General features: G+C 41.0%; 3 protein-coding genes across 8 annotated transcripts; 2 read left to right on the top strand and 1 right to left on the bottom strand.

Moving 5' to 3' along the window:
• Positions 1-1,331: 1,331 nt before the first annotated feature.
• Positions 1,332-18,110, bottom strand: LOC102704146. Of its 4 annotated transcripts, none has more exons than XM_040524130.1 (11): positions 17,778-18,110; positions 16,255-16,486; positions 15,832-15,933; positions 15,637-15,733; positions 15,022-15,077; positions 7,920-8,010; positions 7,625-7,766; positions 6,218-7,525; positions 4,342-4,415; positions 4,145-4,256; positions 1,332-1,780 (listed from the first exon to the last, which is right to left on the bottom strand). In XM_040524130.1, the coding sequence occupies exons 6-11, from the start codon at positions 7,964-7,966 to the stop codon at positions 1,748-1,750; spliced, it is 1,716 nt and encodes a 571-aa protein (XP_040380064.1). In that variant the 5' UTR covers positions 7,967-8,010; positions 15,022-15,077; positions 15,637-15,733; positions 15,832-15,933; positions 16,255-16,486; positions 17,778-18,110; the 3' UTR covers positions 1,332-1,747. The 4 variants fall into 4 exon arrangements, with proteins under 4 accessions (XP_040380064.1, XP_040380065.1, XP_040380066.1 ...); XM_040524131.1 differs by having other exon boundaries at positions 15,022-15,073; XM_040524132.1 differs by lacking the exons at positions 15,022-15,077; positions 15,637-15,733; positions 15,832-15,933; positions 16,255-16,486; positions 17,778-18,110 and adding an exon at positions 8,153-8,244.
• LOC102708444 (translation initiation factor IF-2-like) lies at positions 11,199-13,391 on the top strand. 2 transcript variants are annotated; one of them, XM_015837774.2, is made up of 2 exons: positions 11,199-11,379; positions 11,490-13,391. In XM_015837774.2, exons 1-2 carry the CDS (start codon positions 11,308-11,310, stop codon positions 13,050-13,052), a joined length of 1,635 nt encoding a protein of 544 aa, XP_015693260.2. In that variant the 5' UTR covers positions 11,199-11,307; the 3' UTR covers positions 13,053-13,391. The 2 variants fall into 2 exon arrangements, with proteins under 2 accessions (XP_015693260.2, XP_015693261.2); XM_015837775.2 differs by having other exon boundaries at positions 11,297-11,379; positions 11,470-13,391.
• A 2,226-nt stretch (positions 18,111-20,336) lies between the features above and the next one.
• On the top strand, positions 20,337-23,292 carry LOC102703866 (histone deacetylase HDT2-like). Of its 2 annotated transcripts, none has more exons than XM_006654824.2 (10): positions 20,337-20,419; positions 21,130-21,200; positions 21,345-21,562; positions 21,674-21,702; positions 21,781-21,825; positions 21,933-22,090; positions 22,185-22,253; positions 22,547-22,643; positions 22,734-22,866; positions 22,977-23,292. In XM_006654824.2, exons 1-10 carry the CDS (start codon positions 20,407-20,409, stop codon positions 23,035-23,037), a joined length of 894 nt encoding a protein of 297 aa, XP_006654887.1. In that variant the 5' UTR covers positions 20,337-20,406; the 3' UTR covers positions 23,038-23,292. The 2 variants fall into 2 exon arrangements, with proteins under 2 accessions (XP_006654887.1, XP_015692795.1); XM_015837309.1 differs by having other exon boundaries at positions 22,532-22,643.
• The last annotated feature ends 267 nt before the right edge of the window (positions 23,293-23,559 follow it).

The following is a 23,559-nucleotide window of genomic DNA, read 5'->3' as shown; positions in this document are numbered from 1 at the left end:
GCATTGTTATTAATCATCCAAAACTTCATTTAGGGGCTAGATGCACTTTCAATCTCCCCTTTTTGGTAATTGATGACAATACTAGTCAACGCATGACAATAAAACATCATACATGCAGAGATGCAATAAATCTAGCTCCCCCTAGATGTGTGCTACCTTCAACAAGCAATTATGCATGAAACTTGAATTTTTCTAACGCAAGGCATACGAGTTCATGCAACGAACACACAACACATAGCAAGGAAATTAAATGCGAGCTAGCCTACAGTCAATACATCCCAGCAACACAAAACTCCAAACACAACCTATGCAGTATGAGCAGAAACTCGTTTTGCCAGCCCATCCTCCTAACTTCCTCTACTACTCATCCGTGTCCACTTCTGGGTCTATGTTGCATGTCCGGCCTACTCTTAAGCTACAAAAGATTATTTTCTTTTTATTTTTATAGTTTCTAATTTACAAAATATGTCTTGCTTTTTTTTCAAATCACATAAATATGCTTATCATGCCCTCTAGGAGAGTTATTTACATAAATCTCCCTCCCGCATTGGGCCTAAAGGGCAGCCTGCAAATTAAATTTCATGCGGGTGCTAGCAGCCATGTCACATAAAACTCCTTACAGCAGGACGATTTGTATAAATAACCCATCCAGAGGGCATGAAATTGTTAAAATTAAAATATGACCTCAAATTTAAATTTAACAAGTTAAATAGAAAGTTTGCACTTGTGTTATCTTCACTATGTTTGTTTAATTTGGTCGAAGATTCATATTCGTCGGGTATAGAATAGATGAACTTGATTATGTTGGATTGCGACGACCCACCATAACATGTCGGATTGGGAAGGCCCACCTCGACGCTTGAGACACGGGATGCTGGAGGCAAGGGTGTGGAGCACACGTCGTGACATGGAATGCACGGGATGGAAGTCATATAATAGCCGCGTGTGGGGTAAGAAGGTTGCGAGGATGAGAAAGCGGTAGCACGAGATTCATAATATATCCTATCCTCCTGGCAGAATCACTTATCATGCCCTCGCTCTTCTTATTTGTTGACCTATAACATTTTTTATTTTACCTAGTACACTCCTTACACTTAGGGTTTAGAACTTTTTATATGGAACAAGAAAGGGAAGGATGTTGACCAAGGGCATCTAAAAGTGGTCTATTATGTGACCAAGCATGAGACATAACCATTACAATCATCATCTCAATTAAGCACAATGAAACCATGCCTTCAATTGCACCTCATCCCACAAAAATAATATGAACCCATAATGCATGTTATTTTCCTTTTCATCCATCGTCTCAAGCACTAAGGGTATCCACAGTGTAAACCAAAATGATCCTTACAACTTTATATAAACTATTTTACCATTCTGGAAGGCCGGGGTAATTAGAAAATAAAATAGGATAAACTACCTTTAGCTATATAGACTATTCATACAAATTAAAATACATTGTCTCTCTCTTCTCTCTCATGTGAGAGAGCTGATGTGATTTATGAGTCCTAGTTTATGTCTATTGTTATCTTTATACATTATGCAAATTAAAAAGATAAAATATCACCTACATAGATCTTATCTACATGAACTAAGTAGTCCATATATGTCCTTCCTATCAGAAAACCAACTTAACTCATGTACGCCTAAGCTAGTTGCTTCTACCTAATTTCCTTCTGTTTCATTATTCATGGGCCTGCGTGAGTACACGTACGCATCCTAGACATCCATGTTCCGAATTGATTGCTCACTTGCAGATATTGCATTCGACAGCATCATCCTGCATACGTGGGGATAAGTTACGTCGTACTGGAACACGCACACACATATATAGTATTGTTAAAGGAACAAATCTCGAGACTTAAAATTAATAGGGAAAATAAAGATAAATATGATTATATACTGTTTGATCACAGTGCATTAGTGGAGTTTTGGATTATAACAATATAAATTGATCGATATAATTTTATATACAATATAATCAGGTTTACAAGAAAATATAAATAAAATGATATATTGGTGTGTATGTGTATGTCTTGCACACCAAATAGCAAATATCATCAAAAATATTTATAAAAAAATTTTACGTATACTTGGTACTTCCAATAGTATTACACCTACGTATAAATAAATCTCATCTTCAAACTCATGGTATAAAGAAAGAAAGAAAAAGGAAAAATACTAACATATTTATACTGTAATGCATTCAGATAATTTTTTGTTATGGATAAAATATTATGAATTTAAAGATAATACTTTATAAATAGGTGTGGTATTATTGAATGTACGGTTACCTCTTTAGAATTTTCGATGATATTTGCTAGATGGTGTGTATGTACCTGGAAAAGCTTCTGCGCATAGGATATATTATTGTCTATAATCACAAAGTTTCACAAGGTCACTTGGCATGAACAATTTGCCATATACCACGATCCATTTTTGCTCATTTTATGAATTAATTTCTTACCTGATAAGCGTGCGTGTAAGAAGAGGTTCGGCCTGGTCACCACTTGACTGAAGAAGGAGCTCGGGTTGGGTGGGTCAGCTAGGAGGGTTACTTTAGCCTTAGGAGTGTGTAGAATAGTTATTTTAAGAAGAGGGCCAGTGATTACATTGGCAGGGGCGGAGGACCTAGTGTGGTGAGATATGGCGCTCGTCATATCTTATCCTGGTTTCCGGTGCTAACCCCCCCCCCCCCCCCCCCCCCTCTCTCTTCCCTCGGCGAGCATTGAACGGTGAGCTCTCTTGGCATGGTGGCAGCGAAGCAAGTTGGAGGAGCTGACCAGGGCAGTATGCAACGATGTGAGCTTCATATGATCAATGCAACAGGCGGCCCGTGACCAGCCATGGCGCAACATGCGGCCACGGCGGCCCATAGCCATAGCCTACTTGGAAGTTGGACCCCTAGGACATGACTCACCTGAGATCACAAGCACTGAAGGCTTGAGGCGCACAACCGCACTTGTCGCTATCTACCTGCTCGGTTGTTCCCAACATCGTTGGTTCACCGTGCAGGCTGACTGCGTCGGTCGTCGTCACCTCGTCCGGGTCGGAGTGGCTGAGGTCAAGGGCGCAAGGTTGTTGCCGTGCGCAAGAGCACACGGGCATAGCGCGTAGGTAGGCTCGAGTGCATGGGCAGACCGTGGTGGCGTTGCAGGTGCAGGTGAGCAGCGCACAGGCAACGCCGCAACGGATGTCCAATTAGGGCCGCCTAAGGCACATACGTGAGGGCAGACCGCAGGGGCGCGCAACGCGCATGCAATACAGTAACCGACACTAGACACTTCGACAGGCAGGGGGCACTCCACAGTCGACACTGGAATTTATATACTTATTTGGTGTGTTTTTACTTGTTTCTCTACATTTCGTTGTCTTTTAAAACTTATAAAGTTTTAACTAAACTGGTTAATTTCATTTTCTGATTCATATATTGATTTGGAAGTTATTAGTTTGGCAATTGAGAAGAATATGCTTTATAAGAAAGTGAAGGGAAAGGCAACTGCACAAAGAGGTAAAATGGTAAATTTGTGAATTGTGATTATTGATTTTTGTAGGTTAATTTAATGACAACCTATTGTGTTATTAATAAATACATTGAACGAGAAATTTTCAAAGGGTTTGATCTAAACCAAGTTAAAAAAACATTTTAAAAATTGAGATATGCAAATGCAGTTGCCTAGATCTCCTCAAGTCCCTAGGTGCAATTGAAATATGTTTTGGGAAGGCTTTACATTTGCTTCCTATTTATTTATTTCAATATATCTATCTCAATTATGAATTTACTAATATATATGTTGCTGATTTTTGCTTGCGGTGTGGGAGGTGGCAAATTATTGATATAACTATCATTCATTTTATTGAGGTACATTTTAATTTCCAATGCTTATTTTTATGCTTGCAGCTATATATTGCTTTATTCATCTAAATATAATCTCATATCATCATGTAATTAAAAGAATTTAAGTGTGCATTAGTGTTCAACTTAGCAATATGCCATGCCTAAATTTTGATTCGTCGTCCGCCACTGATGTTGTCCAAATATATATAATCATTTGTGTGTGTATATCACTTTCCTTTAAAAAGTTAGCTTCGGATAAAATTGAGTAGAAAAATTTTAGTTGCACGAGAGAGCTGTTATTTGAACCTCGTCGTTTTGTCGCTGCAGACGGCGCTTCATCTTGCACTGACATGAATAGGGCGCCAACCGAGAAACGTGGAGCATATGCCGCAGCCTTGCCTGCACGTGGTTGTAGATGCTGCATGCAAGCCGAGAACCGTATTTCAGTAAGTTCGTGGAGTAGTACTTAGCTTTATACATATACACACGCGCGCGTACGGTACCTGAGCCTATGCCTGTTGCAAGATGCGAAGAAGACCAGTATACCATTCAATATGCTTCTGATTGCCCGGAAGATCTATATATATATATATAAGGCACATATAGAGAGATTAAAGAAAGAGACAGAGCTAGGTAGGTTGAGATGCATGTGGATGCATGCCGATGAAGGATGGGTAGATGGAGGGAGTGCATGTATATATATTAGAAAAATGTTCATGCTTTACATCGGGAAATCAATTTTAACGGGTTGTTCTAGCACACATTAATTAAGATCTCAGCTTACATAGCTAATTAAATGGGTAATCGTAGTTAGGACGTCCTTAATACAATATGTTATGAAGATATTTTTTATGAAATTCTCCACGTTTAGTTGTACTCTCTAAAATTGGTTTACATCTTTCAGAGCAAAAAATAATTTTAATAATACAAAATAAACATTTAACTGGGGTTAGGACGTACTTAATACAATACGTTATGAAGATATTTTTATGAAATTCTCCATGTTTAATTATACTCTCTAAAATTGTCCTACATCTTCATAGCAAAAAGTATTTTGGGGTTAGGACATCCCTAATACAATATAGTCTGGAAATATTTTTATAAATTATCAATGTTTAATTATACTATCTGGAATTGTTTTAGATTATTCAGAGCAAAGAAAAAATTAATAATATAATATATTTCAGCATTTATTTTAATTAAAAATATGTCTAAAACTTCTTTTGAACTTTGGACCAAATTTAGCACATATAAGCTGCGTTCGGCAGAGCGGGATAAGTTAACTTACCTGGCGTGAAAACGTAGTAATAGATTAGTAATTATTAATTATTAAAAAATATTAAATAGATTAATATTATTTTTTAAAACAATTTTTTTAAATACATCGTTTAGTAGTTTGAAAAATGTGCGCGTGGAAAACGATACGTTTAAGTTAACTAACTTAGCCAGGGGCGAACGTGGCCGTAGTCTTTCTCTTTCTTGCCGGCCTAACTACCAAAGTCGTGTGGCCGTATAAGGTCTACTTTACATCCTCCTCCATCCAATCCTAAGGACCTCTAGCGCTCTCTCTCTCTCTCTCCTCCCCGTGATGAAAAGCGAACGTGCACATACAGGGAGTGGCTTCGCTGCCACGAGGGGCGCAGCAACAGTGACGGCTGGTGCTGGTGTTGATTTTGTTGCGGCTGCCATTGTTGTCCGGCGGCTCCCCGCCGAGGGCCTCCTGCCCGCCGTAACCGTTGTTGAAAATAGTAAGTGTAGCAAGGCTCTCTCTCAGTTAACCAATATCTGCCGGTTTGGGGCCAATCAGTGAAATCCATAATATCGCTAGTACCATACTACCATGCATACTTGAGTGTTATAATCACGAAGCCCAATGAACCACGGTTGTAAGGCATGTGTGGAGGTAGACCACGGATGTAGGGCTCACATGTGCTCGTGTTTGAGATTGGTTAGTGCTAAGGGGTACTAATCTGTAACAGAGAAGATCGTTAAAATAGACTCACATTATTTATTTTAGGACGTAGCAAAGGATCTTCCCAGTCACATCAACATCTCGGTTTTGTAACAACAACCGCCACCGTCACCGGAGCAGCGAATTTCGGAAGAGAAAGCAAAGATCTTGAAGAAGAGAAGTCACTGGAGAGGGAAGCGATCGTGGCTGGGACAGCCTAAGCGGAGTAGTTAATGGCTGCCTGATATCGTGGAACGGCGACGGTGAATTTCGTGTGGCCGTGGTGAGAGGGCTGGCTATGGACCAGGGACGGAGACGTACGCGGAGGAGAAGTCGACGTACGAAGAGAGAAATAATCGTATTTTTAACAGTAGTAAGTATATATATCAATATAAATATATAATAAGTAAAGATACGTATATATGGACCTGCGAGAAGAGATCGTTCCAGAGGGCCTTGAGCAAGGAGACGTCGAGCGCGCTGTGCTGCGCCTCGGCCATGTGGTTAAGCTCCAACATGCTGCTCAGCGTCTCCCAGATGTCCTTACCGAAGTTGTATGTGTTGGAGAGCAGTGAGCCCGCGCAGCCAGCCAGCGCCGCCGCGCACCGCACCGGCAGAAGCAGCGCCTGGACCAGTGGGTTGAGGGCCCCAACGGCGCAGTCGAACACGGCGTCCAAGGGCGCCCACAGTGCCTCCGCCAGGTCGCCGACCAGCTCGCAGAGCTCGCCGCAGGCGGATAGGACGGGGCCCGCGATGGCTGCCACCGGCGCCGCCAGTGGCCGGAGCAGCGCCCGCGCCATCCGCAGCAGGCCGAGTAGCCCCTGCAGGCATTTGCGCAGGTTGCGCAGGAAGAGGATGGTGCCCAGGTACTGGATCCTGGTGACCATGTCCCACGTCTCGATCCAGCCGAAGAGCGGGCCGCACACGCGCGCGGCCGCGGCCTTGAGCAGCGGCACGTTCTTGTACAGGTCGTAGAAGCCGATGATGACGGTGGCCAGCGAGACCAGGAGGTAGAGGCTCCGCGCCAGGGGCCGCATCCATGGCCGGTACAGGAGGCATAGCAACGGGTACGACTGCAGGAAGATCACCCACGACGGCAGCCCCGACTCGAGCAGCGTCAGCAGCCGGATGTCAGACATGATGATCTCCCGCAGCTTCAGCGGCAGTGCGCTGTCCCTGAACCGGAGCAGGATCAGCGTGTCGGTGTACTGCGCCGCTGCTGCCTCCACGGGGAGGTCGCCGTGGTTGTGGAACTGCACGTCTCCGCCGGCGTCCGCCTGCAGAGACGTCGACGACCGTCGACGGATATGCTGAATCAGCCGAAGCATATTATTGTTGTCTTGCAACTCCTGCTGCTGCTGCTGCTGCTCCTGCTCGGACAGCCTCTTCAGGTATCCACGCAGCGCCTGAGCCTCCGGCGCACGGCCCAGAAACCAGAGCTCCGCACTGCCGGCAGCCTGCTCGGCGCTGTAAAACTCCCATTTCTTCATGTAGCGCGCCTCCAGCGCCAAGGACGTGTCAATTAGCAGCTCATTCAGGTAGTTGATGCCGTGCACGTCTCTCCACGACACCTCGAACACCAGGAACCCATGCAGCGCTCGGCTCAGGTCCGCCACCTCGAACCAGCGCCGTGCCCCCATCATGCAGTCGCCGTCTTCTTCTGTCGAGGTGGTGGCGTTGTTTGCACCGGAGCAGCTGTCGAGCACCCTCGAGTTCGCGAACGGAGACATCCTATACTGCAACAAAAATCATATGCATGCAACATGCATCCATCAACGGCTAGCTAGCACTAGTACGTAAATTAATCCGCAAAGGATAGCTGGCTAGCCAGGCACCTTGGTGACCATCAACTGCCACAGTCTTGCCGATCGAGATTGCTTGCTTGTCCTCCATGGCTGGTTATCCACAAGAATGAAAACCTTCTTACTGAGAGGTGCAAAATAGAGGAACGCCCGTGACACGTAAGATTGCATGTCGCTGACAATAATCATATGCATCCATCCATAATAATCATCGGTCAGATCCCCAAATCATACGTACATGCATGTACTTACCAATATATAAATGCTATGAGAAATTGATAAAAGTACTACATATATAGGAGTCGATCGATCGGTTAAGCAAACTGACCCAATTTGCAATCCTGTCAAGGGATAGATATCCGGCAGTACCTCCATGTATATAATCCACGTATGTCTGCCTAGCTACTTCCAAGGTCGATCTGCAAATAAATAGACAAAGTTAATAGAGATTGACGATCGATCAATTAATTAAAATTTAGGAACAGAAAATGAATCGATATATATATATATATATATATATGTGTGTGTGTGTGTAACCGATGATGCACTAGGGTTACGTACGTGCGTGTGGAAGCAAATCATATAGATCGAGATATATGATGATGGAGGCCAGCCGATTGCAACGGGCATATTATAATTGCTCTTGCTCTCAATCGCTTCGTTTCCCTTGCAGCTGGCCGGCCGGTGGCAGGACAGGAGGCTTGCATCCTGATGTCGAAGGCGGCAGGCAAATTCCAAAGAGGTCGATCGATCGAGAGGTGCGCGAATGGCGTTCTTTCCTTTGTTTCCAAACCACCATTGTTGGCAACTAACCATTAATAGATTTTGCTTATCTCGGACATTATTTTATACTAGCAATATACCGTGCTAACGCTATGGCGTCATAATATTTTCATTCATATATTATTTAATTTTGTTAGTTAACATAATTTTTTTAAAATAAATCTAATTTCACCTTAACTCGATTCAAGTCATATATCAAATTAACATACATGTGCTAACGTATGGTGATATTTAATAAAAAAATCAAAGAATTGAAATAAAGTTTATGTCTCAGACATTGCGCAATTTTATTTACCCATAGTAATATTCTATCAAATGAATATGGTCATATGTGTACCATCCAACATGCTATCAATACATGTTTATATTAAAGATATACTAAACAGAAATATTTTTAAAGACGCACGCATCGGTTCTTAATACAATGAAATTATGATCTATCTTCTAATACATGTAAAATGAAGTATTTAGTCAAATTGTGTAATCCTAGTGAACAATGTTCTTTTATCATAATCTAACAGGAATAAAAAAATTCTTATATACAATTAGTCATAAATTTTGCGTGTGTGTATATATATATAGCATAATTGTAGAAGTTATATACCGTATATTTATATTTTATAGAAAGTTTCTAATATATAAAAGATTTTGTCTATGCATGACATATATATATATATATATATAAAGTTTCTAATACAAGTTTATATTTTATATAAAAGTTCTAATATATTTTATCACTATAGGGTAGATTAGATTATATGTTAAATACATAATTTAATTTGGACCCAAACAAGTTGTTTATTTATATTCTATGAATGACATATGATGTTGTATATTTGCAATAAAATTTGAAAAATACAAACGGTCAATCATAGGTCCGAAAGTTAAAGACGGCTAAAAAACCGAATGGAGTAGTTTGTGTCAAAAAATAGCTCCCGCAATTACCTATAAGTCAATCTGAACACACGCATGTTTATAATTTAAATAATATATGCACGTATATATTATAGAATTTATTTTATACTCGTTCCTTTTTTATTCGTTAGTGCCGATATATACATATAAAAAACACTGAGTAAGTATTAGAAATACCACTATGCAAAAAATATCTCTTGTTATTTAATATTGTCAACTCAAACGTACATATAAATATTAGATTATATTATATACATATAAATGATACATCATTCAATTTAATATCCGATCTACTTTTATTTAACGTCGTTGATTTAGGGGTCTAAGGTTGACCATTCGTGATGATATATATACATATAAAAATTATTTATTTATGAATTTGATTCATTATTAGTAAATGTACTATTAAGAATGAGGTATAATATTCTATGTTTACATAAAAACTTTGAAAAATACGAACGATTAGACGAAGATTTAACCAAGACCTGACATGGTGGTATTTTTAATACTCCCTCCAGCCTTTTAATGACACGTTGAATTTTGGATCTATATTTGACCGAGACTTAATGCATTAAATTTGATGTATGGAGGATAGATAAAAAGTGCGTGTAATTTTGGAAGTCGGTAAATAGGAGAAGGGTTTAACATAATGTTCCGTGATTTAGGGAACCCATAAAAGGAAGTAGGGTTTAACGAAATGTTCACGTGATTTTGGGAGCCGATAAAAGGAAAGAGGGTTGATTGAATGTGGACCGTTCGATCTGATCGAGATGATTTGAGCCGTTGGATTTGTCCAATGAGTAAAACAAGTTTGTACACTATAGGATAGATTTGTATTGAGCTTAAAGTAGCAAAATACACGTGCATTGCATTGAGCTTAAAGTAAACTTGAAAAGTTATAAAATTGCTCGATTGACTCGTACTTGTTTTAAGATTATAGCTGGCTTCAAGGTTTCTTTATGATTTTGTATTTGAGACAATTCCAAATAATATGGATGAGAATAGATGTAAGGGGACTTATAGAAAAACTAAATTTTAGAAACTTCAACCCTATTCAAATATGTGTAGCGGATATTGTAAATACTAGTGATATCGATTTAATGATGATTGTATTTAATTAGAAATATTGATTTAATTATAATTTTAAAAGGTGTCCACTATTTATTTTTTCTTTAGAAATATGTTATTATTTATCACATTGTTCATTCTTTTAAGTTCCACGGGCCACTCATGCTTCAGGCGTCTCACATCCTTCGTCTTATCACCGAGTTTAAAAGGCATCCCTAGAACGTAAAATATAACATAACACATATGTAATCTTGTAATATTAGGTTGACTGAGGTTCGACTTAGGGCCTGTTTGGAGGAGCGTCTCCCAGTTGCAGCTTTTTCCAGAAACTGCTCGTACTGTCCCAAACGGTTCACAGCTTCTGATAATCTGTAGTTACAGATTCTAGAAAATGAACTAAGAATCCAGAATCTGAAGAAGCTGGGTTTAGGAGCTTTTCTAGATTCTTAAAAACTGACTAACAAACAGCTGTTTCTCAGAATCTAAAGCTCTCCAGACAGGTCCTTAGTTTAGGGTTTGGTTGAAGACTTGAAGTGGCAAGTTGTCCTAGATCCACTCATGGCGTCTCACATGTCATAATATCCTTACTCTTCTTACCTCTTCTCTCTCCCTTGGGACCGCAGTTCACTTGGTATTACATGATTAGGGACGGGTTATGTCTAATTTTGCATTTTAGAAACGTTTTCTTATGGGAAAAAAAAATCGACGACGAGATAAGGGATCTGCAATGGACTTTTTCTTTTTGAGCGGTGCCTGGGCAAGCCCTCAGCACGTGCCGTGCCAATGCGGCCCACCCATTAGGCCATGTATACGGTGGTGACGGGTGGTCACCTCGGCGATCAGCCTCCGTCGATTCCTTCCCTACCCAAAAGGCCCTCACAAAAAAAGGAAAAAGGAAAGGGAAAAAAAAAAGAAAAGCGGCACCAGCAACAGCAGCGACCGGGGCCGAAATGGTCGTCGCCGTCGCCTCACCTTCCTCGTCGCCGGGCGCCGCCGGGCGCCCACACCCGACCTACAAGGAGGCAAGATTCTCTCTCAGATGCTTAGTTACTCCTCCGGCCCCCCCCCCCCCCAAAAAAAAAAGTTTTAATGGATGGACTCACTTGTTCCAGATCTTCTTGATGTGCTGTAGATGATCCTGCAGGCGCTGGCGGAGCTTCAAGATCCGATCCGGTCCAGCCGCCGCGCCATCGCCAAGTACATCTCCGAGAACTTCTCCGGCCTCCCCTCTCGCCACGACGCGCTCCTCTCCGTTCACCTCCGCCGCCTCAGGTCCCAGGGCCTTCTCCTCATGTCTGGGCACTCGTACCTTCTCTCCACCTCCGCCTCCGGATCCGCTCCGCAGCAACGCCGAGGCAGAGGCCGACCGCCCAAGAAAGCCTCCACCGCGCCTGCAAAGCGCGGGCCTGGCCGACCTCGCCAGAATACATCAGCTTCTGCTCTGTTCCCGGTTCCTGTGCTTGAGGCGAAGCCTGGGCGGCCCCGGAAGAAACCTCTCCCTGTGGCCTTCTCTGCTGCTGAGCCGCTGGGAGTGGGAGCGAAGCGGGGACCTGGGAGGCCGCGCAAGAGCGCCGCCTCTCCCGTCGCTCCGCCGCCTGCATCTCGACCGAAGCGAGGGGTTGGTCGGCCACGGAAGAACGCCACTCCCATGGCTCCTCTGGTACTCAAGCCTGGACCTGGGAAGCCGTCTGGATTCAAACGTGGGCCTGGCCGCCCTCCCAAGAATGCCATTCCTGTTGTGCCCACTGCTGTGTTGGGAGTGAAGCGAGGTCGTGGACGCCCTCCTAAGAATGTGCCAATCCTATCCACTGCACCTGGTGCAAAGCTACCCACTGGTAAACCCCAGCTTGGACGACCGCGTAAGGTTGTGGTAACTATTGCTGTCAAGCGCGGGCCTGGACGCCCTCGCAAGATTGCCGCAGTGGAAAGTTCCTCAGATAACGCTGTGGTCAATACCAGTGTGCCTGCTGCAAGGCGGGGACGTGGGCGTCCTCCTAAGGCTAAGCTGCCTGCTCATGGCGGCATTGCTTCTTCTGCAGTGCCTTCGCTGATCGCTCAGGAAAGAAAGCATGGCCAAACCTATAAGAAGAGAAGAATGCCAGGGCGCCCTAGAAAGGATAAGCCATTGCAATCTGGGATTGTGCTGTCTGGAGATGATGCGTTGACTAAGAGAGGCCCTGGGAGGCCAAGAAAGAAGAGGCCCTTGGAAGCTGCTGGTGTTGTGGCAGCAGAGGTAGAAGCTAGTCCCACTGAAGATGGAGTTGAGGCCGGAGCTGTTCAAAATGGAGGTGTTGTGGGGAAAAGAGGCCGTGGGCGTCCAAAAAGGGAGAAACCATCATCAGCAAGGCCTGCTGAAACTGGAGATGCTAAGTCAATGGGGATCAAGAGAGGCCGTGGCAGACCAAGAAAGGACAGTTCCTTTCAAGCTGTGTTTGCAGGAATAGCAAGTGAGGTGTCGCGAAATGTGACAGAAGCTAGGCCCGAAGGGGATGCAGATTTACTGTCTGGGAAACAATCAGAGACTGCAGCTGTAGTTTCTGGGGAGAGCAAAGAAACTAGGCCTGCAGATGCTGGTGTTGTTGTGGTTTCTGGAGAGAAGACATCAATTGATCCGGTGGAGGCTGGAAGTGTAATGTCATGTGTTGAGGCAGGAGTTGATCGCGTGGACTCTAACCTGGGCACTGCTAATCTATAGTGTGACTGGCGTCAGCACAGAAGGGAGAACCTGGACGGCTGGCAGTACCTGCAGGTGTGAATGTGCGCTCACTGGTTTAGCTGAATACATACTGTGAAAATTGGTAGATGTTGCAACCAAAATTATTACTGTCATGTTGTTAAGTAGCTTCTCGAGCTCAGGATCAGAGTATGCTTTTAATGATATTCACTTTTCAGATAATTTTTGATAATGGTCCTTAGGTAGCACATATAATTCCTTTAGGAATGACTAGATATATGTTGCTTTATTTGCCCACAGTGGCGATGAGACACTTCAGTTTTTACTTCCAATTTGAACATCCATCAGTGTTTCATTCAATCAATATCTCCGTTTTGTTATGCCTATTTTTCAACTACTTTTGGTGAAATTACCATTTTTAAACAGTAAGGTTATTTTTTCTGTTAAGTGTTTGTCTATGTTTTGTTAGCATAGTAGCGCAGAAGATACATTAGATATAGAGTATAATCATGTGCAAAGTCCGCCTAGAATGTTCTGTCATCATTTATATGAAGCTTTGCGGCCACATCTTGTCTGTTTATGTTATCTTTATTTCTTTCTCATTCTCTGAATTTGCACCGAGAAAAGTTGATCATGTTGTGTAGCTGGGTTAATTTGTACCGCTTGGTAGGGATGGGCGTAGGTCGATCCACGAGTAATTTAGGGTCGACTGTAATTTAACAAAATAAACTAAATTTCTAATGAGTTAGTTCAACAACTAGTGTTGACCCTAAATTACCCGCAGCCATCCCTACCGTTGGGAGGCTGAACGAGTGAGCAAGGGAGTTAAATCAAAATATTTATTTACCCTTATCCTATATGAGTTCCTGCATGAATATTGTTCTGTTCATATGATTTCTGGTTGACAAATCATACTACCATACAGACTAGCTGTTCTCATGTGGCCTGCTTGGATTGTGTATGATAATATTATGTCCTTATGAACCGCCCTCACTCAAGCCCAGCTGGTTAACACGAGTACCCCTTCTTCCTTGGAATGGATATGTTTAGGAAGTTGAATTTGCGTGCTGCAGACAAACTCAGGTTATAGATAGGGTTTTCTGCTGTTTCTTTCTTTTTTGAACAGTTTATAGAGAACTTCCATTCGTCGTCCGTGCGGTCATATAGTGGTACCTTTTTTCGGTGCACGTACCATCTAGCAGGTCCGTCAGCTATTAGTGATACTGAAATAAAATAGTAATATGAGCTTGCTAACGCTACGATTTCAGAATATATATTGGTAATGTATTATTAAATATTTGATAATATATTATTAATTTATATGATAGTCAAGGTTTAAATTAATCCATGTCAAATATTGAGTATAATTGAAGCAAAGTACAATGTAATAATATTACCTATAAATATTAAACTCAATATCATTAATAAATATATGTTGCTGGCATGTACGATGAGATGCTCAATACGCATGGAAATTGTAAGTTAATAAGTTTGAATGATTCCTATTGGTAAGATTATAGTACACATAAAGTCTAAGTTATCATCCGGCGTGGACATATATAGTCCATTATATAGTGCCCGGTATTTATAGTAAAGTCTACCTCCAAATCACATTGGTGCTGCCCTACCCCTGACTCGGACTCACACTCACTCACCTATGTATGCATGCGTATTTTCGTATTCGATTTTGGCATGAAGTTCGTACGACAGTTCAAGAGAAGGTGAAAGAGGTTGCAGGGTTTTATTTTTATTTTTATTTTTTTTGAAACTTTTGAGTGTGTTTGTCTAGCTGTTCACTACTTGCGCTGCAAAGATGGACAAAGAAAAGGAGAATCTGATTAACATACTGCTCCAGCGATCACCTACGCATTTGCATCCTTCTAAAGTATCTCTTTGCAGCGTGTTAGATTCAGAACTGGTTTAAATTGAGCAGAGGGGATAAAAAGATCAAACATATCGATCACTTCTAACATGTGCTACTGCTGCTAACCTGTAGCGGACGACGTCGGAGCTGCTCGATCTGCCTTGAGCCGCCAGCCAATCTGCCTTTGGTCACCGTCACCACAACAACACAGCTTATTAGGAGATGCCAAGATCCCGACAAAAAAAATTGAGAACCGGTTTATTCTTCACTGCTTTTAGTCCACACACAACACAATCCAAGCTTGCCATGTTACACTATTGCCATCAGGCTGTAGTTTTAGAATTTTTTATTTTTTAAAATTTTTTAATAAATAAATTTTTACTAAATCTCGAGAAAATATTTTTACCGAATGAAACTTTTGGTCACGCCAGCGTCCGTGGTGTAGCAAAACAATACTGCCACGCAAGCTGGTTGGCGTGACAAGACAAAGCTGCCATGCCGTCAACATTGGCGTGGCGAAATGTCACGCCAAATACGCTGCGTGGCAGCGTTGTCTTGTCACGTCAATATTGATGGCGTGGCCAAAAGGTTCATATGGTGAAAATATTTTCTCAAGATGTTTAGTAATAAAATTATATATTAAAAAGGTTTTAAAAATAAAAAATTCTGTAGTTTTAACAATACATTACCAAGCAGCCTTCAAAATATTTTGCTTCTATCAGAACTTGCTAAACAACTCACAAATCTGGTCGGAAACCTCGTTAGGCTTCTCTTTATTGATAAAATGGGCAACACCTTAAGCTACCCTTTGAATATAGTCGTTTCTCAAAAAATCTACCTGCAAATCATAGCCGTTTATTAAAAAAATATATCTGCAAATCTTCGACGGGTGAACCATAGCCGTTTATAAATAAATAAATCGATCTGCTTTCACACCTGTCACCCGGGATGCTGTATCTAAGGTCCTATTCTCCAACAATTAATTTTATCGGAACTTTTATCAGAACTCCAGTCCATGGTGCAGTCAGCTCCCAATTCCTGCATATGAACGGAAAACCATTGAGGGACACCTCATAAAAATGCCCCAAATAACTCATTGTAAGCATGCCTTCATTCATAAACTTTTGAATGCATCGGTACCAATAGAAATGTAGTTGAAGCATACGTCAAATTTACTGTTTTTTAGAGAAGCATGTTTATGTTAAGTTATACCCACCATTTCCCCTCTACAATTATAGATAGAATCAAATTGGTTCTGAAAGCATTATCTTAACTTAGGATGAAAATTGCTCTATTTGATTAACACCAATGAAGTATAAAGCAGTGAATTGTAAAACCAAGAAACACAAAAGTTGATACTTATTTAGTAATTCAATCCACGAGTAAATCATGTCTTCTCAAATTTGTCAGGGTAGTAGGCAGTGTTGTCTTCTGTTAGCCATGCAGGGCAAGTACTATCTGAATCAATTTAGTCAAATAAATTCTTGTCTTGAGGTATAATGAGAGGTTCTGGCTTGCGCATTCCATAGAATTTCTTCAAGATACATTTTATATCACATCGACCAATTTCAGCTTCGGCCACTCCAGGTTCCTACATATACATAAATTCTGTAATTTGTAAGCATAATTATTTTGAAAAAACAAGTCTAAAACAATGTGCGAATGACAGACTGTTATCAGTGATAAACAACTGACTTATGCACTACTTTAGATACCTTCTCATCTGAATCAACAGTATGGACTGCTAAATCCAATATTCAAAAGGAGTTATCAATGTTCTTTAAGATCGACTATACTCTCACAAATTGAGATATTGTGGATCAACTATCAATAGCTTACTAATGCAGCTCAAAATTTCCATCCCATGCTAACTAAATGGCGACAGAAGATTTCATGAATATTTCCATCCCACGCCAATAATGAGGAGTTTCTTATTTCATTTAGTTTCAATAGTTCAGCAAAGTTTGATGTATATTTCAGATTTTCATCGTCCAATTTAGAGGTAGGTTTCATTAGATTTTATCTACTTTCAGTCACCAGAGTTATTAAGAACAATGGAGACAATTCTGTCATGAACCCTAACACAGTGGATATCAAATGGCAGGAAATGTTGTCCCAGTATACATACTCCCAAACCTAATTGCCACCAAATCATAGACATATGTACTCCCAAATTTAATTCATTTATATTAAGATGAAACCCCTTTAACAGATCACAAATAATCCAATAACATCAACTACTAAAACAGTAATCTACTAACTAATATGTCCTAGAGCAATTACAAATATAAACAAGCTTCATGGAGCCACTTAAGCAATGTGGACCAAAACTGATGCTTTTGTTCCATGAAGCATGGTAACCTTCCTTTCGCGAAGAATCACCAAAAATATTTTATATCTTGATTTTATTCAGTGCACAACCATCATATATTACAAAGAAACCTTTGAAGCGATTGCTTTTCGAATCTATAGTTGTGATAATGGAAATAATATCCCTCCTTTCTCTATAGTTATATTTCAGAGTTCTCGGAAATAATCTTCAGCTTTTTGCAATTTGAAATTGTTATATATTTCAGAGTTCTGGGAAATAATCCCCGTTATTCATACATTACTAATGGGTTTAACCTTACAATGACAGTGTTATGTTTCAGAGTTCTGGAAAATAATCTTCAGCTTTTTGTGATTTGAACATTAATTCGTGATCATTTGGTTAACGTATCAATACACAGGTTTTGCTAAAAATTATGTTTTCTTGAACTGAGTGAGCAGATATTACCTTATCCGTTGTCTCTGGTGTCAGGTTGAATATTACAAATCCTGCTATGAATCTGCAGGAAACTAATCGCAGTGGTTGCAGCTAATGATCGATGTGAATCATTTACCTCGAGTCAAACATGGACGGAGTCTGGCTTGGGTGTTGCGACGACGACCTTGGTTGTTCGTGGGCGGCGAGTGGAGAAGCACTGTGGTCGTGGATGACAACGGGAAAGGCGTAGGCGACCGACGAAGATGTGTACGGTTCGTGTTGACACCATGGAGGATCGGGGATCAACAGCGACGGTGTTCGATCCAACAACAACACTCGATTTGGCGGCCTCCTCACCTCGTTCCTCCGGCGGCGGCCAACGAAGGCGGGAGGGTTGGGCGTGGCGTCGATAGGAAGGCAGGAGGACGCAGGGACCTGTGAGATCGTGCCGTGGGTTAGAGCGATCTACTGTCTCGGTCCCAACCCAAAAAAAAAAAAATCGTCTTCATCCGTCTTATTCGCAAAATTTATATAAAAAAACTAAAAAAATTTACGCGTAAATTATCATTTATATTTTATCATCTAATAACAATAAAAATATTAATCCAAAACAAATTTTAAATAAAACGAAGTGTTAAACATTATATTCATAAACTAGAAATAAACTTATTTTGGGACGGATGGAGTATGCCGTGGAGTCGATATTAGACATCCAATCTAATGTTGGTGATTTTTAGCATCGGGCTCGTAAAATGATGAATGAATTATGTAGATTAAGTAAAACATATTTGTGCACATTGGTTTAGGAGCTTGATTGGCTACTAAATCCCTGATTGTTATCATGAGAGCTGAGAAAGTCGGTACAGAATACATTATAACTCACACCGATTCCCCCTTACCATTTATTCATATCTAGTATAATTTTCAACCAAACATCGTCAAAATTATTCTTTTTATTAAATTTTTATGATATAGACGAGCTATCCCACTTCACACCATGGTAGATGAGAAAGTAAAAGAAAGGATCGTGATAAAGGGTGGTTAGCAAACAAACTTTCATTTCAGCATACAAAGTAAAAGAATAAGGTGGTTGTACTCGTACGTATAGTGTGTTTGTAAGTTGTAGTATTCTATGTGTTATGACGGGTCAAGTCCATCCGATCAGGGATAGGCATGAAACACAGATTCAAAACTTTTGCTGTATTGTTTATTGACGTGGGCTCCTACATGCTATCGGGTCCAAATGCAGTGAGCAAGGGGTATTATAGAAGGTCGCATTCCATAAAACCTGGATTATAGGTAGACTGAGAGAATAAATTGATGATAAAATACTATATAATGTTACGTGAGATGCTACATGGAAACACTTCGCATGGTCGGTGGGAGGAGGGACAAAGGACATGACGGACATAGTAAAGATAACATACACATACACAGTTAAATTATAGGCACTTAAAAGAAATATGAGGTATTTGTTTGTGTTGCAAAGTTCCATCTCTAACTTGGATGCTAGCACGATTACTTTGTCAATCAATTTTTTTTGATACGTATGATTGTATTGAGATTTGAGCCATAAACAATTTTATTCCCATCACACTCTTCTCCCCTATGAGTGTGGCTCGATCAAATCAAGCTCACCTCCGCTACCGACAACTCCCTTCCTTCGTAACTCCCTGGTGAAAGCGAGGACTCATACTAGTCTCCTCTATCCCCCCTTCGCTCTCATCCCTAATGTAGGTAATGGTGTGCCCTTGTCCTTGTTGTTACTCCATATCTTCGATGGCTCGTGATGCCGAGATATCACCCTTGTGCTGTATCATAACCACTAAGGATTTAACGTCATGTTTTCGATGTCGGATTACCACCCTCCTCCAGCCCTTTAGCGGCTGCACCGCCGTTTCTTCGCTTGCTCATTTATACCACCCACTGCTAGTCTTTATATTTTAAATTTGGAATAACATTTGATATGACGTTGTTGATGTAGATGCTCTTATGGAGTCATTGAGAGGGGACGAACAAAGCCAAAAACAAACTAAAATGCATGCAGCTACATCCAGGCCCTGTCATCATGGGACAATCTTAAGACCTTATTTGTTTGCAAGGACTTTTTTATAGTCACTGTCATATCGAATTTTTAGACATTAATTAGAAGTATTAAATATAGACTATTAATAAAACACACCCCCTACTCTGGACTATTTTACGAGACGAACCTATTGAGCCTAATTAATCTATAATTAGTGAATATGATGCTACAGTAAATATTTACTAATCGTGGATTAATTAGGCTTGAAAAATTTGTCTAATGTATTTATTTATGCAATTAGTTTTGTTATAAGTCTATATTTAATACCTCTAATTAACATCTAAACATCCGATGTGACAAGAACTAAAAGAAAGTCCCTCGATCCAAACAGCCCTTAAATTTGTTGATAAATTTTTATCGCAGAGAGATGACCTCCTAATTTTGTCTACATGTTGGTGTGCCAGCAAGATAAACATGCCAAGAAAGAAAAAAAAGAGCAAAAGAGGGAAAACGAACGGCCCAGCATGGCCAGCCCAAGCCCAACGCCTAATGACTATATCGTCAAACCAACGGCTGTGATAATGTGAAGAGCAGCATCGCACGGTCACGCCACGCTCTGTGCCTTTAAAACCACGTCCGCCTCCGCTCTCCGCCACTCGCATTCCCAATCCTCGCTTAAACCCTAGCTCCGCCTCCTGCAAATTTCCTAGGGTTTTTTCCGCCGCCGCCGCCCATTCCGATGGAGTTCTGGGGTAACCTTCTCTCTTCCCTTCCCTTTCTCTCAATCTATCTCGCGCAGCTTCGATTTTGATTTGGGCGCGATCTGGGGTTCGGGCCGCGCGGCATGGCAGCCATGAACCATGGCCCCATTATGATCGATAATTATTTGGCATTTTAGTTTTCATATCCCATATGGATTTTATCATTCATAGCCCGCGACCTTCTCCCTGACATGTGCATCCGTATAGGTATAGGTTTCCACATCTTTATGTTTTTACGCTCGTACATGCGCTCGTACCTGGTATTTGCTCGTACATGCGCTGCGACAATCTGTTGGTCATGATGTTTCGGTTTCAGTTAAATGCCTCCTGATACGAATATCTTCACTCTTATCGCTAATTCATTCTGATATGAATATCTTCACTCTGGTATCATGTGCAATGCCTTGGTTGTTTCTATTGGCCATCCCAGTCAACACTACACACTTTTTCAACTTTATTTTTATGTAGTGCAGTTTAATTTCTATAATTTTGACCACTTAGTTAGCATTAATTTTCAATGACTGTGTGAAACTGTATTATTAGAGTTTTCATGGAAAATATGTTCATTACTATAGTACTCATTTAATTTTTGAAAAGTTTTTGCCAAATGACGAATGGAGATAGCATTTACTCGAGTTTTTTTTCTTTTGTTTTTGTAACCCTCTACTCGAGCTTTTCACTGACTACTCAAAGTTGTGCAGGTCTTGAGGTCAAGCCTGGGCAGACTGTCAAATGTGAGCCTGAAGATGACCGCTTTTTGCACCTTTCTCAGGTTTATCATGTTTCTCTTCTGTCCCCTGTCTCTTTTTGTTGTGAACTATGTGCCCTTAGGGTATCACTGTCCTTTGCCTCCTTTTGTTCACTCTGGTGATCGTTGAGTACTTAAATCTTCTGTTATTCAATAATCGCTTGCTAGGCTGCTCTTGGAGAATCAAAGAAAGGATCTGATAATGCTGTGATGTATGTTAAGACTGATGATCAAAAGCTAGTCATTGGAACCCTCTCAGCTGACAAGTTCCCTCAAATCCAATTTGATTTGGTCTTTGAGAAAGAGTTTGAACTGTCACACACCTCAAAGACTGCCAGTGTGTTCTTTTCTGGCTACAAAGTTTCCCAGCCACCTGAGGAAGATGAATATCCTTTGAAATGTTTTTCCATGTTTCGTTAGCATATATATGTTATACTCACTTGTCATTAAGGTGTGGCAATATCTTTTTTCCTTGACCTGCCTTTGTTTTGTTCCACGATGGATTTTGATTCTGAAGAAGTTGAAGGTAAACATAAATGACTGCTACTACTGCATGTGTTCTGCCTGGAGGGAATTTAACCAGCCTGTTTATAATTGATTTCAGATGAAGAGGAGGAAGAAAAAATCATTCCAGTGCCCAAGGCAAATGGTACCATAATTTGTCCTTACTATTATGATTGGAATCACATGTGCCTGTTGCATGCATCTTGAAACTTTGTAAGAACGTATTGATGAGTTTGTTTCTACTTTTTGAAGGCAAGGTGCAAGGTATGGAAAATGTGCAGAAAAAAGGCAAGACAATTCCTTCTGCTTCAAAATCAAAGGCTGTGGTGAATGACGATGATGACGATGATGAAACTGATGAGGATGATTCTGGGGATGAAGGACTTTCTCCTGAGGATGATGATGACGATGTGAGTAATATGGGAAAACATTGTGTATGTACTTACTGTTTATGTAATATGGAGGATTGCTCCATACTAATGGCGGTGCAATCACCTGTTATAGGATTCTTCTGATGATGATTCCAGTGAAGATGATGAGGATGAGAGTGACGAAGAAGAAACTCCCAAGAAGGTATGTGTCTGAAGGATGTAGGCTGCATTTGTTAGTTGGTTAAGTAACGTGGCAGTGGATTAGTATATGATTAATTAGTTATTAGCTATGAAAAACTTTAAAAATGGATTAATAGGATTTTTAGGACAACTTTCCTATAGAAATTCTTTTGCAAAAAACATACCGTTTAACAGCCCGGGAAGCATGCACACAGAAAATAAGGTAATATAGGTTGTGGGAGTGGTGCTGCTGAACACGGCCGTAGTCTGTTTGTTTTTCTGCACTCTTATCATAAACAGTGTGATGTGGTGCAGCCAGAGACTGGAAAGAAGAGAGCAGCTGAAATTGTGTTGAAGACACCTGCATCTGATAAGAAAGCAAAGATTGCTACACCATCAGGCCAGAAGACGGGTTAGTATCTGTAAAGCTGTGGCTGGGCTTTATAAATTGACATTGGAAGCAAGAAGGGTGGATTTTCTAACATTTGTTCCTCCTGAGCAGGCGACAAGAAGGGTGTCCATGTAGCAACTCCACATCCGGCAAAGCAAGCAAGCAAGACCCCTGTGAATGATAAGGCAAAGGAGAAGTCCCCCAAATCCGGCGGTGGGTCAGTTTCTTGCAAATCTTGCAACAAGTAAGTTGCGCTGGCTTCTTGTTTTGGCGTATTTTTTTCAAGTTATAACTGGAAATGATTCGTTTTGGAATGAGTTATTGGAAATGATACAAAGTATATGCATTGTTTAGGACATTCAACAGTGATATGGCTCTGCAATCTCACTCGAAGGCCAAACATCCTACCAAGTGAAGAATGAGACAATGGAGGGCCGAGATGAGAAATATTGGTGTCGTTTGCGATGGTTGCCCCTCCTGTCAGTGTCCTATGTCCGAACTTTCTTAAGTCTGAAATGAAATACTGCAAACTTTATGGTGTTATTATTATTGTCGTGACATGGTTTATGTGCTTAGTCTAGAGAAAATCTGTGGTGCGAAACGGAGTTGGGCAAGGCCCAGTGAAGTGATTGGTCTATTTTGGATGGAATTACTGCTCTTTCTTGTTATAGTTCCTTGATTGTTATAGTTCCTTGATGTTAGCTGCTTTTGCCCTCCGAGGGTCTTAACTGCAAGCCGCAAAATCCAAATATTGGTGACAGCATCTATATACAAGAATAGTGTGGCAACTGTTTTTTTGGGTTCCCTAAGCCACCCTCAAAATTGTTTCAGCCCGAAAACAATGTAGCGATATGATGATATTCCTCGGAATTTAATTTGCAATGCATTTGCAGGCAAACATTCTGTGATTCGTCCCCCTTGCGTGATATGTTGTACG

Source organism: Oryza brachyantha, chromosome 5, assembly GCF_000231095.2.
Source record: "Oryza brachyantha chromosome 5, ObraRS2, whole genome shotgun sequence".
Lineage (NCBI taxonomy): Eukaryota > Viridiplantae > Streptophyta > Magnoliopsida > Poales > Poaceae > Oryza > Oryza brachyantha.
Note: the sequence above shows the minus strand (reverse complement) of the source record. Positions and strands in the feature narration are given on the sequence as shown.

Bases quoted from the DNA above. Each gene is read 5' to 3' on its own strand.
- LOC102704146 (XM_040524130.1), bottom strand. From the start codon at position 7,966: ATGGAGGTACTGCCGGATATCTATCCCTTGACAGGATTGCAAATTGG. The intron at 7,526-7,624 runs GTGCCTGGCTAG...TTTTTGTTGCAG, and splicing joins GGCAGTTGATGGTCACCAAG to TATAGGATGTCTCCGTTCGC. The intron at 4,416-6,217 runs GTCCATATATAC...ATATATATATAG, and splicing joins GGAACGATCTCTTCTCGCAG to ATCTTCCGGGCAATCAGAAG.
- LOC102708444 (XM_015837774.2), top strand. From the start codon at position 11,308: ATGGTCGTCGCCGTCGCCTCACCTTCCTCGTCGCCGGGCGCCGCCGGG. The intron at 11,380-11,489 runs GCAAGATTCTCT...GATGTGCTGTAG, and splicing joins CACACCCGACCTACAAGGAG to ATGATCCTGCAGGCGCTGGC.
- LOC102703866 (XM_015837309.1), top strand. The intron at 21,563-21,673 runs ATATCCTTTGAA...GTTTTGTTCCAC, and splicing joins CAGCCACCTGAGGAAGATGA to GATGGATTTTGATTCTGAAG. The intron at 22,867-22,976 runs GTAAGTTGCGCT...TGCATTGTTTAG, and splicing joins TCTTGCAAATCTTGCAACAA to GACATTCAACAGTGATATGG.